This window comes from Callithrix jacchus, chromosome 7 (genome assembly GCF_049354715.1).
Source record: "Callithrix jacchus isolate 240 chromosome 7, calJac240_pri, whole genome shotgun sequence".
NCBI classification, from domain to species: domain Eukaryota; kingdom Metazoa; phylum Chordata; class Mammalia; order Primates; family Cebidae; genus Callithrix; species Callithrix jacchus.
In genome coordinates this window covers 74,481,786-74,501,540 of record NC_133508.1, presented here as the reverse complement: position 1 = coordinate 74,501,540, position 19,755 = coordinate 74,481,786, and the positions used below count along the sequence as shown (strand labels likewise).

Genomic DNA, 19,755 nt, shown 5'->3' with positions numbered 1-19,755 from the left:
CTGATATTTTTGCTTTGTTATCTAAACAGATTTAAACCTTCTATTTACATTGTACTTATCCCTGGGAGTTTATAGTTTCAGTGGTGATGATGTCCTCATGCTTGCAAATGGGAAGGCTGTGGGACTTTCGAGTTAAGCAGATCTGGGTTTTGAAGCCAACTGCACCATTTACTGGCCCTATGTCATCAGGCATGTCTGCTGTCTGCTCTAGGCCTCAATGTCCTTATTTGTAAAATGAGGCTAATAATCAGACACCATGGATGAAGCATTTAACATAGTACCTAACTATGAGAGGTGCTTGATAAATGGTAGTCGTTATTATTAAAGCAGTGGGGGATTAGGGGTGATGGAGAAGAAGGAAAGGAACAGTTCCTGAATGCCTGCTGTGTACCTGGCATTGTGCTAGGTTCATGACCCATGTAGATTGTATTTGTTTATCCTTTTGAGGTCTATGTAAGGATGGTAGCATTATTTCCATTTTACAAATGAGGAAGCAAATTAAGTAATTTGTTTGAGATTTCATATGAAGTGATGGATGGAGTCAGTAACATTACCAGCTCTATTCCAAAGCCCAAGGCATTTTCCAAAACACTCTAATGTTTCTTAAAGTGCCAGACGTGTTATATTTACAGGAAGACACTCAAATTTCAGAGAAGTGACTACTGAGGACTTATGTGACTGGGGAGGGCTTCATGAAGGAGGAAGTAGGAATTGAGGCTGGGCTTCAAAGGAGAGGTGGCCGGAAAGTAGGAGGAGCTTCATATGAAGGCATGAGTGAGGATTGTATGTGTGAAGACTCTATGCTTTTAGAGCGTACTGTCTTTGGGCGATGGATTGATGAGGGAGAATACAGCCAAAATGCAAAGGGCCTCAGATGCCAGTTGAGCCAGTTTGGGTCTTAACCTGTAGGCAGTGGTGTAATACAGGAAGATTTAGATCAGGGAGAGATAAAATCACAGATTAATCAGTTCAAGTGTGGAGGCTAAATAGGTAGGGAGAAGTGGGAAGATCTCATAATTGGGAGACTCCTGAGGTGGCAAGTGAGGAGATGATAGCCTGGAGAAAGGCAGTTGTGAGACCGAAGAAACAGATGACTGACTCTTTCTGGGGCACAAGGAGAGAGGTGAGCCGAAGGCAAGACTGTACACTTGGCTGATAGGAAGAATGATGGTGCTGGTAGCAGACAGGAGAGCTCAGGGAAAGAGACCAGAATCAGACTGCAGTTTTACCTGCCTCCCTCCCGACCCCCCACATATAGAACATCTTATAGAAATGCCCAGGGGACAGTGGAGATGTGAGCTCAGACAGGACTAGACAGCCACTTTGATAATCAGCTGGGATGGCTGGTGGGTTCCTTGTAGAAGAGGCAGAACAAGGTCTAGATCTGGACTGTCCAATATGGTGGCCACTAGCCATATGTAGCTAAGCTTTTTTTTTTTTTAAGAGATGGGGTCTCACTGTTATTGATTGACTAGGCTGGTCTCGAACTCCTGGCCTCAAGCCAGCCTCCCATCTTGCACTCTGAAAGTGCTGGGATTACAGGCTAAACTTAATTTAGGTAAAATCAAATAAAAAATTCAGTTTTCTTGTTGGGCATGGTGGCTCATGCCTATAATCCCAGCAGTTTAGGAGGCCTAGGCAGGTGGATTGCTTGAAGTCAGGAGTTTGATAGCAGCCTGGCCAACATGGTGAAACCCCATCTCTACTGAAAATACAAAAACTATCTGGGTGTGGTGGTGTGTGCCTGTAATCCCAGCTACTAGGGAGGCTGAGGCGGAAGAATTGCTTCCGAGGCAGAGGTTGCAGTGAGCCAAGATTGTGCCACTGCACTTCAGCCTGGGTGACAGAACAGGACCCTTTCTCAAAAGAAAGAAAGAAAGAAAAAAAAAATTGTTTTTTCATTTCCTCAAGTTATATACCGCCCTCCACCCCCACGGAATCTTGCTGTGTTACCCAGGCTGGAGTGCAGTGGTGCAATCTTGGCTCACTACATCCTCCGCCTCCTGGGTTCAAGCAGTCTCCTGCCTCAGCCTCCTGAGTAGCTGGGATTACAGGCACTCACCACTGCGCCTGGCTAATTTTTGTATTTTTAGTAGAGACAGGGTTTCACCATGTTGGTCAGGCTGGTTTCAAACTCCTGACCTTGTGATCCATCTGCCTTGCTCTCCCAAAGTGCTAGGATTACAGGCATGAGCCACTGCGCCTGGCCTAAAGCCATATTTTAAGTGTTCAATATGTATTGGACAGCACAGTTACAGAATATTTCCGTCATCAAAAAAGTTCTATTGGACAGTACTGCTGTAGGGATTGGGGAGTACCTACAAATAACTGGGGGGCCTAGAGGAGGAAAAAGAGCAAAACAAGACAGAAGGAGCAATTGAATGAAGAAATAATGTTGCTGCCTCTCAGATGATTCTCAAAATAAATGGGGTATTTCAATTTTGGTTTGAATTTATTTATTTTTCCTTGTATGGTGGCATGTTTTAGAAAAACCCAGACTGCAGTGGCTCACACCTATAATCCTAGCACTTTAGGAGGTTAAGGTGGGTGGACCACTTGAGGTCAGGAGTTCAAGGCAAGACTGGGCAAGATGGCAAAAGCCCGTCTCTACTAAAAATACAAAAATTAGGCTGGGCGCAGTGGCTCAAGCCTGTAATCCCAGCACTTTGGGAGGCCGAGGCGGGTGGATCACGAGGTCAACAGATCGAGACCATCCTGGTCAACATGGTAAAACCCCGTCTCTACTAAAAATTACAAAAAATTAGCTGGGCACGGTGGCGCGTGCCTGTAATCCCAGCTACTCAGGAGGCTGAGGCAGGAGAATTGCCTGAACCCAGGGGGCGGAGGTTGCGGTGAGCCGAGATCGAGCCATTGCACTCCAGCCTGGGTAACGAGTGAAAACTCCGTCTAAAAAAAAAAAAAAAGAAAAAAAAAAAAACAAAAATTAGCTGGGAGCAGTGGCAGGTGCCTGTAATCCCAGCTCTTTGAGCGGCTGAGGCATGGGAATCTCTTGAACCCGGGAGGCAGAGGTTGAAGTGAGCCAGATCACACCACTAAACTCCAGCCTGGGTGACAGAGCGAGACTCCATCTCAAAAAAAGAAAAAGAAAAGCCCAGCCTCCAGTTCAGTGGTAGTCCTGGCTACAGGATGTTGAAATTGACCTTGCCGTCTGTCTTTGTTTCATAAGTCTGGACCTTCAAACAGATCTTGTTTGGCTTCTAGAACACTTCTTGGTCATGCAGTGAGGTTAACCCTCACATTAACCACGGGAAAAGAAGACAGCAACTGCATGAGGCAGACAGTGTTATCTTGTTGAAATGAGGAAGCAGATGGTTAGAGAAGTTTGATAACTTTCTCAGTACAATGTGCCTTTGACTCCAAAGCCTGTGTGTATGTAAAACACAAAAAATATATGTTATTATAGCTAACTATAGGAAGTACATATAAGCAAAAATAAATCTAACCACTGAGAAATGACTACTGTTAACATTTTGATATATACCATTCCAGACTTTCCCTGTGTCTGTGTATGGGTCCATACAAATCCAGCATATGTGACTATTGATAAACACGGTATCTATGCACATAGACATATACTCCAGCCTTTTCTAATGCATCTAGGTGTGTCAGGCCATGCTCATTAACTACCATCCTCAATCCCTTATCAGCAGTTCTGAAGTCTTGAAAGCGGTGAAGGCTGGAACAAATTTTTCTTCTAAGTTTGACCCAAGCCCAATTTGGCAGTAAGACTTGGTTGAACTGACATGAGACTATTTATAGGCTTTGTTTATCCCACTAAGTGCTACTATTCATAAGTTATACTGTGGAAATATAAAAAGTGTTTGATTAACTGGGTATTGCCTCAGACCCTGGTGGGGTTGTTATATAGGATATGATATAGGTAATGTGTTGTCTTCCTAAAATCCCTCAAATTCTGAATTTCAAAAAACACTTGGCCCAAAGGGTTTCAGATAAGGGCTTATGGGTCTGTATTAGGCTATGTTGCTGCTTGGGCTAAGGAAGGCACCTCAAGGGTCAACATAATCTATTTAGTGAGGCATGTGAGAGTTTCGGTTCTACACAATATGTAGTACAAAGCACAGAATTTGTAAGAAATATAGAACGCTTGCACTTTTACACGTCGTAATCAAGCTGCAGTTGTTACTATAGCTTGTTGACCTACTAGGTAGGCTGTTACTGGGGAAATGATTTCAATTGTCCGCATGAAAGGCAGTCAGTGAGAGTACACAGAAAAATCACACTGAGCTTACTCTGTGCCTGGGGGGCTGCTTGTTTAGGGTGTGTTTACTAACTGCCTGGTATGTGCCATATATTGTGGTGAGCTGGGGCCACAGAGACAGCACATCAATCCCCGCTTCCAAGAAGCTTGTGGTCTAGGTATAGAGGTAAGACAGATAAGAACAGTTAAACCCAGGTATGGTTCCTTGATCATAAATGCCTTGATGGAGATAAGCTCTGAGTTATGTGAGAATATAAGGAGAGGGCCAGAGAAAGCTTTTTGAAGATAACTCCTGAGCTGAGTCTTGAAGGATGAGTTTGTAGCTCACCACGTGAAGGTGGAATTGGGACGTGGAAAGATATACACTCAATCAGGGTTGGAATGAGTAGGCAGTGTCTGAAAAGGTAAGTTTGGTGTGACTGGATTGGGAGCTAAGAGAGAAAAGCTTCCAGTGGGGATGGGAAATGGGGCTGGAGAGGTAGTTTGAAGCTATGTATAAATGTCTTTGCATGCAGTACTCAAGAAGTTTGGATTTTATTTCAAAAATGATTTCCGGAAAGCGATCTCGATCCAGACTCCAAGAGAGGGTTCTTGAATCTCGAGCAAGAAAGAATTCAAGGTGAATCTGTAAAGTGAAGACAAGTTTATCAAGAAAGTAAAAGAATAAAGAATGGCTGCTGTATAGACGGAGCAGCCCTGAGGGCTACTGGTTGCCAGTTTTAAACATTTTTTAAAATTTCTTGATTATATGCTAAACAAAGAGTGGATTATTCATGCCTCCCCTTTTTAGACCATACAGGGTAACTTCCTGACATTGCCATGGCATTTGTAAACTGTCATGGCGCTGGTGGGAGTATAGCAACGAGGACAACCTAGGTCACTCTTATGGCTATCTTGGTTTTGGTGGGTTTTAACAGGTTTCTTTATTGCAGCCTATTTTACCAGCAAGGTCTTTATTACCTGTGTCTTAAGCTGACCCTCATATCTCATGCTGTGACTTAGAGTGCCTAACTGTCTGGGAATGCAGCCCAGCAGGTCTTAGCCTTATTTTACCTATCTTCTATTCAAGATGGAGCTGCTTTGGTTCACATGCCTCTGATAAAATGATGAAAGTTATTGAGGGATTTTACCCACAGTAGTGACCTGCTCAGATTTGTGGGTTTTTTTTCCTTTCTTTTCTTTTTTTTGAGACGGAGTTTCACACTTGTTACCCAGGCTGGAGTGCAATGGCACATTCTCGGCTCACCGCAACCTCCGCCTCCTAGGTTCAGGCAATTCTCCTGCCTCAGTCTCCCGAGTAGCTGGGATTACAGGCACGTGCCACCACGCCCAGCTAATTTTTTGTATTTTTAGTAGAGATGGGGTTTCACCATGTTAACCAGGATGGTATTGATCACTTGACCTTGTGATCCACCCGCCTCGACCTCCCAGAGTGCTGGGGTTACAGGCATGAGCCACCGCGCCCAGCCCTCTTTTCTTTTCTTTTGAGACAGGGTCTCGCTATACTGTCCAGGCTGGAATGCAGGGGTACAATCATGGCTTCCTGTAACCTCGACCTCCCTGGCTCGAGCAGTCCTTCCTCCTCATCTCCTGAGTAGTTGCTGGGACTACAGGTGTGCACTACCATGCCCAGTTAATTAAAAAAATATATTTTATAGAGGTAGGGTTTCACCATGTTGTCCAGGCTGGTCTTGGACTCCTGGACTCAAGCAATCCTCCTGCCTCAGCTTCTCAAAGTCTTGGGATTACAGGCATGAGCCACTGTACCCACCCAGATTTGTGTTTTCTTCTAGGTGTTGGCAGAATGGTATTGGAGGAGGTGCAGGTAGGAAAATCATTACGTGGGCTTTCCAGAAACATTAAGGGCCTAAACTAAGGCATGACAGTAGGGATAGAGAAGACAATCAGATATAATAATATTTAAGAGAGGCTGAGTGTGGAGGCTCACGCCTGTAATCCTAGCACTTTAGGAGGCCAAGGTGGGTGGATCACTTGCAGTCAGGAGTTTGAGACCACCTTGGCCAACTTAGCGAAACCCATCTCTACTAAAAAACACAAAACATTAGCTGGACGTGGTGGTGCATGCCTGTGATCTCATCTTTCCTGGGAGGCTGAGGCAGGAGAATCACTTCAACCCAGGACAGAGGTTGTAGTGAGCTGAGATCATACCACCACACTCAAACCTGGGCAACAGAGCAAGACTGTCTCAAAAAAAAAAAGTTTAAGAGAGAGGATTTATAGGACTTGGTGACTGAACATGGGAAAAAAGGAAAAATCTCTGTTATCACCTATTAGATTGGGTGACAGAAGGGTTGGAGGTCTGAGGTTGGAAAAAAGACAGAGTTGGGAGTAGGGAAGCAGGAGAGGAGAAAGGACAGGAAGCTGTGGCCAGAGGGGGAACTATGGGGCTGTGTAATGACAAATCTGATCAAGAGCTGCCCTGACAGCCAGCTTCTGTGCCAGGTTCTAAAGAGGAGATTCCGAGAAGACTGCCCTGTGGCTGGAAATCCCCCACATCATGCCTTAAAGTTTCCATGTAGTGTAATGAGTGTTCCAGTCCTTGCTGGACTGTCCTGAGAGATCCCATGTGAGAACATTGACAAGATGCAGGGCCGTTTTCCCACCAGTACCCTATGCACCCCTGACTGTGAGCCGAATGAATCCACAGAGACAAACTTGGTCCTTAGGAGAAGCCCTTTCAGCCTGTCTGTTAGGAAGTACCTAAAGAAACAAAATCCTGAGAGAGTTATTAGAAAACACTGACATGCAGAAACAGAGCACTTAATTATAATTCCTTAGTTTGAGAATTGCAGGTGGCTTTACATATGGTAAAGGCCCCTGAAATATTGATATTTAAAGTCCCCACTTTATAGATGAAGAAACTAAGACCCAAAGAGAAGTGACTTCTCAAGTCATACAGGAAGATAGTGGTAGAGCTGGACGTCAGCTGACATTTCCTGATACTTTGCTGTACTTAATACATTGAGTGCCTGCGGTACACTGGGCAGGGAAGGAACAGAAAGAAGACCAAGTCCCTGCCTCATAGAGTTCACGTTTTGGTGGAAATGGTATCCAATAAAAATGAATAAATACAAAATTTAATATCAAATGGTATTGGTACTAAGAAGGAAACTTTTATTTTTTATTGAGACAAAGCCTCACTCTGTCACCAGTCTGGAGTGCAGTGGCATGATCTTGGCTCACTGAAATAAGAGGGAAACTTTTTTTTTTTTTTTGAGACAGAGCCTCACTCTGTCACCAGGCTGGAGTGCAGTGGTACGATCTCGGCTCACTGCAACCCTCACCTCCCAGGTTCAAGCAATTCTGCCTCAGCTTCCCGAGTAGCTGGGATTACAGGCATGCACCACCATACCTGGCTAATTTTGTATTTTTAGTAGAAATGGGTTTCTCCATCTTGGTCAGGCTGGTCTTGAACTCCCAACCTCAGGTGATCTGCCTGCCTCAGCCTTCCAAAGTGCTGGGATTACAGGTATGAGCCACTGTGCCCAGTTCGGAAACTTTTTTTTTTTTGAGATGGAGTTTCGCTCTTGTTGCCCAGGCTGGAGTGCAATGTTGGCTCACCACAACCCTGCCTCCTGGGTTCAAGTGATTCTTCTGCCTCAGCCTCTTGAGTAGCTGAGATTATAGGCACGTGCCACCACACCCAGCTAATTTTGTTTTTAGTTTTGTTTTTAGTAGAGACGGGTTTCATGGTGTTGTTCAGGCTGGTCTCAAACTCCTGACCAACCTGGTGATCCGCCTGTTTCAGCCTCCCAAAGTGCTGGGATTACAGAGGTGAGCCACCATGCCTGTCCAAGAAACTTTTTAAAAAGCAGTGCTGTGGTTCCCAAACTGTTCAGGTACCCTGGGGCTCTGCAGGGACACTCATAGGGTCACTGTGGGAGATTTAAAAATTTCAAGATAGGCTGGGTGTTGTGGCTCACATCTGTAATCCTAGCACTTTGAGAGGCCCAGGAGGGTGGACCACTTGAGCTCAGGAATTTGAGACCAGCTTGGCCAACATGATGAAACCCCATCTCTACTAAAAATACACAAATTAGCTGGGCATGGTGGCATCTGCCTGTAGTCCCCACTACTCGGGAGGCTGAGGCACAAGAATTGCTTGAACTCAGGAGGCAGAGGTTGCAGTGAGCTGAGATTGCCCCACTGCACTCCAGCCTGGGTGAGACTTTGTCTTGAAAAAAAAAATTTTTTCAAGGTAAACAGAGAGATCTGTGGGAACACCAGACTAACTTCTAGTTGAAAGTAGTTTACAGTTTCAACCTTAAATGGGTCTGCATTCCTTTTGGTAACATATCTTCATGAAGCTGGGTTTTTGGTGGTTGCCGTGATTAAACACAAGTCCACACAAAAGTCAATGTGGAATATTGTGTGTGTTGTGTCCAACCTGCTTCCAAAGTTTGAGAAAGTGTGTAGTATCTAGCAGACACACACATCTCATTATTAGGTCATTGTGATTAAGATGAAATGGAAACCTTTTCTTATGTGTATTGTTTTTTCAAACTGCTACTAAGTTGTTAGGGCTTAAATACTTATTTGGCCTTAACTGCTTAAATAGAACTGTTAGGGATTCCTTTTGGCCTAGAGGTACCTTGAGAAAATTATTGAGCCAATAGGGCACTGAGAACTCAGAATCTTTAGGGGTGCTCTGGAGTAAGGAGATAGGGTGTTGTGGGTTAGTGGGGCCTCTGGCTGTTAGATGGGGTGTCGGAGAGAGCTTTTTTTTCGAGACAGGCTGTCACTTTGTCACCCAGCTGGAGTGTGATGGCACCATTGTGGCTTACTGCAGCCTCAAACTCCTAGATTCAAGTATTCCTCCCATGTCAGCCTCCCAAGTAGCTAGGACTACAGGCATGTGCCAACGTGCCTGTCTAATTTTAAAATTTTTTGTAGTGATGGGGTCTCACCGTGTTGCCCAGGCTAGTCCTGAACTCCTGGCCTTAAATGATCCTCCTACCTTTGCCTCCCAAATTGCTAGGATTATAGGTGTGAGCCACCAGTGCCTGACCTGAGAGAGCTTCTGACATTTGAACAGAGGCCTGAACAAGATCAAAGAGTTGGCAGGGTGGAGATGTGTAGGAAAAACACTCTAGGCAGAGTATCAACAAGAACAAAGGCCCTGAGTTGGGGATGAGCCTGATATGCCCTAGGAACAGCCAACAGGGAAGTGGTGGAGTCCTATTGATGAGGTGGAGTGTAATAGGTGAGGTCACAGAGGCATCAGAGGTTGGGTCAAGTAGGGCCTTGTCAGCTCTGTGGGGTTGGATTTTTTTTTTTTTTTAGGAGACGGGGTCTCGCTATGTTGCCCATGCTGGAGAGCAGTGGCTAGTCACAGGCGTGATCCCACTACTGATCATCACGGGAGTTTTGACCTGCTCCATTTCTGACTTGGGCCAGTTTGCCCCTCCTTAGGTAACCTGGTGGTTCCCCGCTCCTGGGAGGTCACCATATTGATGCTGAACTTAGTGCGGACACCCAGTCGGCATAGAGCACTACAGCCCAGAACTCCTGGACTCAAGAGATCCTCCAACCTCAGCCTCCCGAATAGCTGGGACTACAGGCACGTGCCACTGCGCGCGGCAGGGGTTGGATTTTATAGTTCGTTCTAGTTAATTTCTTTTTAAGAATTTTTAATATTTTTTAACTTTTAGTTTGGGGGTACGTGTGAGGGTTTGTTACATAGGCAAACTCATGTCACGGGTTTGTTGTACAGGTTATTTCATCACCCAGGTTTTAAGCCCAGGACCCAAGTTGTTTTTTCTGCTTCTCTCCCTCTGTCCTTCTACCTTCCCATTTTGATTTCTTTCTTTCTTTTCTTTCTTTTTTTTTTTTTTGAGAGAGAGTCTCACTTTGTTGCCCAGGCTGGAGTTGGAGTGCAGTGGCACGATCTCAGCTCACTGCAACCTCCATCTCTTGGGTTCAAACGATTCTCCCACCTTAGCCTCCCAAGTATTTGGGATACAAGCAGGTGCCACTATGCCTTGCTAATTTTTTTGCATTTTTAGTAGAGACACGGTTTCACCACGTTGGCCAGCCTGGTCTCAAACTCCTGACCTCAAGTGATCTGTCCACCTCTGCCTCCCAAAGTGCTGGGATTACAGGCATGAACCACCAGGCCTGGCCTCCCATTTTTATTTCTATATAGAAAACTAACCGTAGAAGTGTTAGTATTAGTACTAAGAGGAAACTAATGAGTATTAGTACTTTGAACACATAGAAGTGCAAAAAGCAAGACGTGGCCAGGTACAGTGGCTCACGCCTGTAATCCCAACACTTTGGGAGGCTGAGGTGGATGGACCACTTGAGGTCAGGAGTTTGAGACCAGGCTGGCCAACATGGTGAAACTCTCTCTCTACTAAAAATACAAAATTAGCTGGCCGAGGTGGTAGGCACCTGTAATCCCAGCTACTTCGGAGGCTGAGGTAAGAGAATTGCTTGAACCTGGGAGGTAGAGGTTGCAGTGAGCCAAGATTGTAGCTTAGGCGACAGAGTAAAACTCGTCTCTTTTTTTTTTAAAGATGGGGTTTCACTATGATGGCCAGGCTGGTCTTGAACTCCTGACCTCAGGTGATCCACCCACCACAGCCTCCCAAAGTGCTAGGATTACAGGCGTGAGCCACCGCGCCTGGCTAAAACTCGTATCAAAAAAAATAAAAAGGAAGCTGCTGTTGTAGTCTTGGTGAGAACTTCTGGGTATAATCTGTTTTTGGTGGTTTTTTTTGCTTGTTTGTTTTTGAGACAGTCTCACTCTGTCAACCATGCTTGAATGCAGTGGTACTATAATGGCTCACTGCAGCCTCAACTTCCTCAGGCTCAGGTGATCTTCCCACTTCAGCCTCCCGAGTAGCTGGGACTAGAGGCATGTACCCCATGCCTGGCTAATTTTTGTATTTTTTTATAGGAATGAGGTTGTGTTGCCCAGGCTGGTCTCCAACTCCTAGGTTCAAGTAATCTGCCTGCCTTGGCCTCCCAAAGTGCTGGGATTATGAGTGTGAGCCACTGCACCTGTCCTTGGTATAATTTTAAAGGTAGAAACTGCTTGAATTGCTGATGATTTAGATGTGGGTATGAGCAGGAATAAGAGAAGTCATGAGTGTATCCAAGATTTTTGCAGCTGATTGAATGATGGCACCATTTACTGAGATGAGGAAGACTAATTGGAGAAGGAGATTATAACAATCTGCAGCTCAGGAAGAAGATCCAGGGTGGAGATGTAATTTGAGAATGATTAGCATGTAGGTGGTTTTTAAACCTATGAGACTAAACGAGATCATGAGATGCATAAGAGATTAGGTAGAGAAGAGGTCCCCATCCCAGGACCTTGCCTGGGTCTTTCAGGCATTTTTTTTTTTTTTTTTTTTTTTGGAGTAAAAGAGGGGCCTTCAGGGATTAAGAAAGTGTTTACCAAAGGAGGGAGTGACAGTCATCTATCAGGACCTACCAAAGAGGTCAAAGTGGATATAGCTGAGAACTGAGAATTGACTGTTGGATTTGGCAATATGAAGGTTGTGGGCACCCTTAACAAGCAGTTGTAGTAGAGTAGTGGCGACAAGGCCCGATTACAGAGGATTGAGAAGCGAATGGGAGGTGAGGCAGAGACTAGATAAGCGTTTCAAGAGTTTCAGTCTCCATTATGTCTTTTTAAAATTATGACCAGTGAAATGTTCACAGATGCCTTGTTTCAAAAATGAAATTCTTTCTTCTTTTCTTTCTTTTTTCTCTTCTTTCCTTCTTCTTCATTTTCTTTCTTCCTTTCTTCCATCCCTCCTTTTCCTTTCTTTTCTCTTTTGGTAGATACAGGGTTTCACCACGTTAGCCAGACTGGTCTTGAACTCCTGACCTCAAGTGATTCGCCTGCCTTGGCCTCCCAAAATGCTGGGATTACAGTCATGAGCCACTGTGCCCGGCCCATATCTGTAAATATTTCTATATGTAACCATCTATGTTAAGATAAACATGAATTCACACTGATGCCTCCAACTCTAATCCATTACCACATGGATTGTTCTATCTTTCTTACCTGGAACCTCACACTCCAACAGTGGAAAACCTGGCTCCTTCCATCTGCCAGACATTTACTCAGTTGTTTAATTCCAATATACATGTATAGTAGTTTCAGAATTGTTAACCTGTACCCCTGTGGAAACACCATTATCAGCCAGAGTACAGTGCTTGTGTGCAGTTCCATTTGCCTTTAGTCTTACAGATTCCACTCATTTCCAAAGTTACTTAGGTAAACACTTCTCCTCTACTCCTTTCAATGAGCTTTGTTTTATATGTTTGTGATATAGGTTAGACAGTTTTGTCATTTTCCGGATTTTACTCCACAGTTTCCTGACATCCTAAGTGATTTAAAAAAAAATTGGGTACATTAAGCTTCATTCTTTGTGCTGTAAAAATCTGTGAGTTTTGAAACCCATACATAGTGCCACGTATCCAGCATTACAGTTTCTTTTTTTTTTTTTTAATGCGTGACTCGGATGCATTACAGTTTCTTTGAGAATAGTTTTGCTGTCCTAAAAAATCCCCTGTCCTTCATTGATTTGACCTGACCCTAACCCCCAAACCCTCTGGCAACCATTGGTCTGTTTACCATCCCTATAGTTTTGTCTCATCCATAATGTTGTGTGATGGAATCATATAATATACAGCCTTTTCAGACGGGCTTCTTTCACTCGGCAATATGCACTTGAGATTCATTCATGTATTTTCATGGCTTGATAACTCATTCCTTTTTATTGCTGAATACTTTATTATATGGATGTTTCACAGTTTATTCATTCATCTATTGCAATACATCTTGGTTGCTTCCAGTTTTTGGTGATTATAAATAATGCTGCTGTAAACATTTCTGTTCAGGGTTTTTTGTGTACAAAAATTATTTTTTCTTGCCATATTTTTTTAGAGATGAGGTCTCCCTCTGTCACCCAGGCTGGAGTGTAGTGACGGGATCACAGCTCACTGCAGCCTTGAACTCCTGGGCTTAAGTAATCTTCCCTCCTCAGCCTCACAAATAGTTAGGACTATAAACATGTGACATCGCATATTTTATTTATTTTATTATTTTTTAAGAGATGGGGGTCTCTTTTGTCCAGATTGGTCTCAAACTCCTGGGCTCAAGCAGTCCTCCTGTCTCAGCCTTCTGAATAACTGGGACTATAGGTGTAAGCCATGTGCCCAGCAGATTTTCAAATCAGTAAATACCTAGGAGTGTGATGGCTAGATCCTATGGTAAGACTGTTTAACTTTGTAAGAAACTGCCAAACTGTCTTCCAAAGTGGCTGTATGGTTTTCCATGCCTACTATCAGTGAATGAGAGTCACTGCTCCTCTGCATCCTTGTCAGCAATTGGAATTGCCAGATGGTTTTCTTTTTTTTTTTTTTTTTTAGTTTCAGTCATTCTAACAGGTGTCCCGATACACCATTACTAACTCAAATACCTTAGCTCTCTAAGCTTTATTATAGCTCAATGAGAGTAAAGCAAGAGAGGAAGAATACAGCTGCGGATTTCATTTCCAGAAATAATTATTAAGTTAACTATGGTGTAGTAGAACTCTAGACACAACCTATTCTAGCTCTCCTTTCTTATTTTTTGGAGATAATGGAAATATTACCTCAAACATTCCAAAATAATGCTACAGACTTGAACTTGGATGTTATGTATTTAAACATATAAGGAACACAGGGGCCAGGCGTGGTGGCTCATGCCTGTAATCCCAGCACTGGGAGGCCATGGTGGGTGGATCACCTGAGGTCAGGAGTTTGAGACCAGCCTGGCCAACACGGCAAAACCCATCTCTACCAAAAATACAAAATTACCTGGGTGTGGTGGTGCACATCTGTAATCCCACCTACTCGGGAGGCTGAGGCTGGAGAATTGTTTGAACCTGGGAGGCAGAGGTTGCAGTGAGCCAAGCTTGAGCCACTACGCTCTAGCCTGGGCAACAGAGCAAGACCCTGTCTCAAAAAAGAAAGAAAAAAACATATAGGCACATAGGGATTCATGTACATTGTGTATTTAATATTGAATTGTATGATTGCACTGCCTATTGCTGGGTGGTATACCGAATGATGGTGACAAAGTGATGCGTAAATCAGACAAAGTCTAGTCCTCAATAAGCTTACAGTCTAACTGGGAAGAAGAAACACCTACAATAGACAGCAATCAAAACTGTGATGGGGAGTACAGGGAACTATGGAAACACCAATGTCAGGGCATCTGACCAGCCTAGGAGAGGTTAGAAAAGGCTTCGTGGAGGAAGTGACCTCTAAGATATGGCCTGTAGCAAGAGTTGGTGAACTGCAGCCTATGGGCCAAATCCAACCTGCCATCTGCTTTGGTACAGCTCATGAACTAAGAATGATTTTATGCATTTTTAAATGTTTGAAGAGATTCAAGAGAATAATGTTTTGTGATATGTGAAAATTGTATTATATTCAAATTTCAGTGTCTATAAATTACATTTCCCTGTAATGTAGTCACACTCACAGCTGCTTTTGTACTATAGCAGCAAAGTCGAACAGTTGCAAGAGACTGTATAACTGTAAAGCCCAGGGTATTTACTCTGTGGCCCTTTACAGAAAAAGTTTGCTGATCCCTGGCACAGGATGGGTAGGAGTTAACCTAATAAAGCAGAGTGAGGAAGAGGGAAATTGCTTTCTGATGGGGTCTTTTTATAGCTGTAGTAACCTTAATATACTTAGAGCGTGGCATCAAGGAGGTAGGGGCTGAAGGACTGTGGTGAGTATTGGGGCTGGAGCCTGGGAAGAGCCTTGGCAACCATATGTAGGGATTTGGGCTTATCCAGTATGAAGCCTTTAAAAGATTTAAAGTGATGTGATCTGATTTCCTTTTTTTTTTTTTTTGAGATGGAGTCTCACTCTGTTGTCTTTGCTAGAGTACAATGGTGTGATCTCGGCTCACTGCAACCTACGCCTCCCAGGTTCAAACAATTCTCCTGCCTCAGCCTCCTGAGTAACGGATTACAGGTGCCCGCCTCCACACCTGACTAATTTTTGTATTTTTAGTAGAGATGTGGGGGTTTCACTATATTGGCCAGGCTGGTCTCCAACTCCTGACCTCATGATCTGCCCGCCTTGGCTTCCCAAAATGCTGGAATTACAGGTGTGAGCCACTGCACCCAGCCCTGATTTACTTAAAAAAAAAATCTTCTGGCCACAGTGTAGAGATTGAGTTGGAGAGGGTGGGGTGAGAAAAGGGAAACTAGTTGAGATTTTATGGTCATTCGGGGAGAAATTGGTAACAGACTAGCACAGTGACATTGGGGATAGGAATATATTGATTTGAAAGGCAGTTAGGAATCAAAATTGAAAGAGTTTGGTGTCTTAGTTTAGCCTTAGTCTATAGGCTGTTATAACAAAATACCATAGAGTGGTAGTTTATAAATAACAGAGATTTGGCTGGGCATGGTGGCTCACACCTGTAATCCCAACAGTTTGAGAGGCTGACGTGGGAGGATCACTTGAGCCCAAGAGGTCACGACCAGCCTGGGAAACATAGCAAAACTCCAGATCTACAAAAAAAAAAAAAAAAAAGTTAGCTGGGCATGGTGGCATGTGCCTATAATCCCAGCTACCCAAGAGGCCGAGGTGGGAGCATTGCATGAGCCCTGGAGGTCGAGGCTACGGTGAGCCATGATCAGGCTGTACTCCAGCCTGGAGACCCTGTCTCAAAAAGAAAAAGAGAAAAGGAAAAGAATTAAAAAGAATGTAGAAAAAAAAAATCCACAAAACAAAAGCAGAGATTTATTTTTCACAGTTTTAGAGGCTGAGAAGTCCAAGATCAAGGTGCTGGCCGATTCAGTGTCTGGTGAGGGCCTGCTTTCTGGCTTAGTGGCAGCTGTCTTTTCACTGTGTTCTCACATAGCAAAAAAAGGAACTCTGGTCTACTCAGCCCTTATAAGGGCACTAATCCCAATCATGAAGGCTCCACCCTTGTGACCTAAACACCTCATATCTCACAAATGCCACACCTCCTAGTACGTTATCTTGGGGGTTAGGATTTCAACATATGACTTTGGGCAGGGGTATAAATATTCAGTCTATAGGATTCAGTGATTGGAGGCATTGAAGTGTGATTATTTTCATGTTTCAAATGATTGTGCTTTCTTTTTTCAAAAGTTTGTTTTTCTGGTTCATGTGAATGCATGGTTAAGAAATCCATGTTTAGTAATAGTCTTTAGAGCAAAATTCTTGAGTGGTGTTTCATTCCTCCAGAGCTCCTTCCCGTAACTTGGGTATTAAAATCACATCTCCCTGTGACCTCTTCATGTTGTTCCCTGTTGACAAGAGATCTGACTTTTAAAGAGCAGAGAAGCTATTGGCAGATTAATTTTCCTTTCCAGGTTTATCTTGGTTTAACGACTTTCCCAAAATATTTTGGATTGGGCCCTTGGGCTCTTTGGTTTTCAAGACAATTTGTTAACAATGACAAGCGCTTCTCATTTTCTAGAGCACTTAGACTATTTCTGGTTTTAATCTCTGACCCATGCCATTCTCCTCTTTGGAATGGAAGTCACTGTATTATGTTTTATACTATGTTGTGTAGCTTTTAAAGTGCCTATTCACATGTCAACTCAGTTAATCCTACAGTAAACCTGTGAAGAAGGCAGGACTAGTCAAATTGCTGAGATTGAGAAAGGTTGGATGGCTTTTCCAAAGTCAGAAGGTCAATAAATAGTAAAGCAGGTGATAAAACTTAGGTTTTTCAGATTTCCTAGTTTTATTCTTTCTATAATGTATCTTGTCTCCAAGAAAAGGGAGTTAGACTAGCTGTAATAGTTACATTTTCAGCAGTAAAGATGAAATACTTTTTTCTCCTGTGTATGATCTGTGGGACTTTATCCAGACATCAGCATAGTCTTTTCCAAGCAATATGTGGACTACCAATAATTCCTAGACTACAGTTTGTGAAGCTGTTGTCTGTATATTGAAGCATATATATGTATATTTTATTTTAATTAATGAATTACTTAATTTTTGAGATGGAGTTTCGCTGTTGTTGCCTAGGCTGGAGTGCAATTTGCATGATCTCGGCTTACCATAACCTCCGTCTTCCAGGTTCAAGCGATTTTTCCAGCCTCAGCCTCCCAAGTAGCTGGGATTAGAGACGTGAGCTACCACACCCAGCTAATTTTGTATTTTTAGTAGAGACGGAGTTTCTCCATGTTGGTCAGGCTGGTCTCAAACTCCCGACCTCAGGTGATCCATCTGCCTCAGCTTCCTAAAGTGCTGGAATTACAGGCCTGAGTCACCATGCCTATGTATATATTTTTTAATTCCTTCTCCTTCCCTTTAGGTGGTTCTAACTTTGATGGTTTGAGGCCAGATGGGAAGGGACTGCCTATGGACCAAAACCCCAGTGATCAAGATAAACCAGAAAGCTTGCAACCAAGGTAACGCAATTCTCCCTTCATTTGTCTTTTGTAGGACTCAGGTTCTCCTCACAGTACTGAGACCATTACTGGGCATAATGTAAGTTGTTCCAGGGTGGCTGGCCTAGGAAATGTTCTTATTTATTTATTAAGATGGGGTTTCACCATGATGGCCAGGCTGGTCTTGAATTCCTGACCGCAGGTGATCCACCCACCTCAGCCTCCCAGAGTGCTAGGATTACAGGTGTGAGCCACTGCGCCCAGCCGGAAATGTTCTTAATAATACCTGACATTTATTTGCACTTACTGCCAGGCACCCTGCTCTTATTTGGACTATCTTATTTTAGCCTAAGAGGTAAGTACTTTTTTCTGTTTTACAATTAAGGAAACTCAGATGATGAGAAGTTATATAACTCACCCAAGGTCCCAGAATTAGCACGTGGCCAACCTAGGATTTGAAACTAGCAGTCCAACCCTCCCTTGAAAATGTAGATTAGAAATGTTTGATTTCACTCTTTCATTCTTTTAGGCATTTTTTCCTTTTTTATTTATTCTTTTCCTACCCACACCTGAGGTGTTATAAAATATCTGAAGTCTGTACTCCAGTGCCCGCTACTGAACGTCTTCAGAATCTCTTTGGTGAAGATAAAACGCTTGTGTCAGTATTTTAGTTATGACTGTAAATACAGTATAACGCAAATAATAATGAAATATAAATTTTTATTGGCTTCCTTTTATTTTGGATCATTCCTATGGAGTAGATGTATATAATAGAATGATCAAGTCAAAGGATCTATAGAGGGTTTTATAGTTTTTTCTCTTTTTTTTTTTTTGAGACAGAGTCTCACTTTGTTACCCCATCACTACAGCCTGCGCCTCCTGGGTACAAGTGGTTCTCCTGCCTCAGCCTCCCGAGCACCTGGGATTATAAGCATGCACCATCACACCCGGCTCATTTTTGTATTTTTGGTAGAAATGGGATTTCGCCACGTTGGCCAAGCTGGTCTCGAACTCCCAGCCTCAAGTGATCCACCTGCTTCAACCTCCCAAAGTGCTGGGATTACAGGCGTGAGCCACTGCTCCCGCCTGTCAATTTCATGTTCTGATCCCATATTTTGCTACCATACATGTGGGTGATGACACTGGCTTTCATTTTTCTCATTTAGAACTGAGGGGATTGAATTATCTTTAAGATGCCCCTCTGGTCTGAAATTCTGTGACTCTATTATCAGGAAAGTCTCCAGACCAATATAGTATATAATCAACAAAATATAAATTTACCTAATTCCACAAAGAAATAGTGTTATTTTAGTAAATAAATTTTACTTTGGCCTCCTTTAGTCTTCTGTGACTTAGATGGGATCTTTTAGCTTTGTATTCATTCATTTTGCCATGGGGACTCATCCACATATGAAAAAAATATTTTTGTTTTTCCAGACAGAATAAATCCAAGTCCCAAATTACTGACATGGTTCGGTCCTCCACTATCACAGTCTCAGACAAGGCTCATATTTTATCCATGCAGAAGTTTGGACTGCGAGATACAATTGTGAAATCACATCTACTACAGAAAGAAGAGGATTATACCTACATCCAGAACTTCAGGTAGCTAACTGGGTCCTAGGATGTTTTCAGAACAGAATGATCTTTTTATTTATTTATTTTTTTGAGATGGAGTCTTGCTCTGTTGCCCAAGCTGAAGTGCAGTGGTGCAATCTCTGCTCACTGCAACCTCTGCCTTCAGGGTTCAAGTGATTCCCCTACCTCAGCCTCCCAAGTAGTTGGGATTACAGGCGTGCACCACCATGCCTGGCTGATTTTTGTATTTTTAGCAGAGACAGTATTTTGCCATGTTGGCCAGGCTGGTCTCAACCTCCTGACCTCAGGTGATCTGCCTGCCTCAGCCTCCCAAAGTTCTGGGATTACAGGCATGAGCCACCATGCCTGGCCCCAGAATGATCATTTGGCTCTCTGGAATTTTAGCACTTCCTCCTATACCTGGATTTGGAGGCATACTCTTCTATAGAATCTCTCCCCTGGTTTTGAAATGAGTGATTCTATGCACTGTTTACTAACAGGCATTTATTCTGTGCTCTTTCT

The 19,755-nt window shown here is 43.4% G+C and overlaps 1 protein-coding gene across 30 annotated transcripts in view; it reads left to right on the top strand.

Annotated features, from left to right (window-relative positions):
• INPP5B (inositol polyphosphate-5-phosphatase B) overlaps positions 1-19,755 on the top strand; it is a 72,000-nt gene that overhangs the window by 24,694 nt on the left and 27,551 nt on the right. For 28 of the 30 annotated variants that reach the window (XM_035250864.3, XM_078331274.1, XM_078331271.1 and 25 more), the window contains 2 exons: positions 17,580-17,676; positions 19,093-19,260. In XM_035250864.3, the coding sequence (XP_035106755.1) occupies positions 17,580-17,676; positions 19,093-19,260 (265 nt within the window). The remainder of the gene's footprint in view (positions 1-17,579; positions 17,677-19,092; positions 19,261-19,755) is intronic. The other 2 variants (XM_078331275.1, XM_035250869.3) reach the window with 1 other exon arrangement.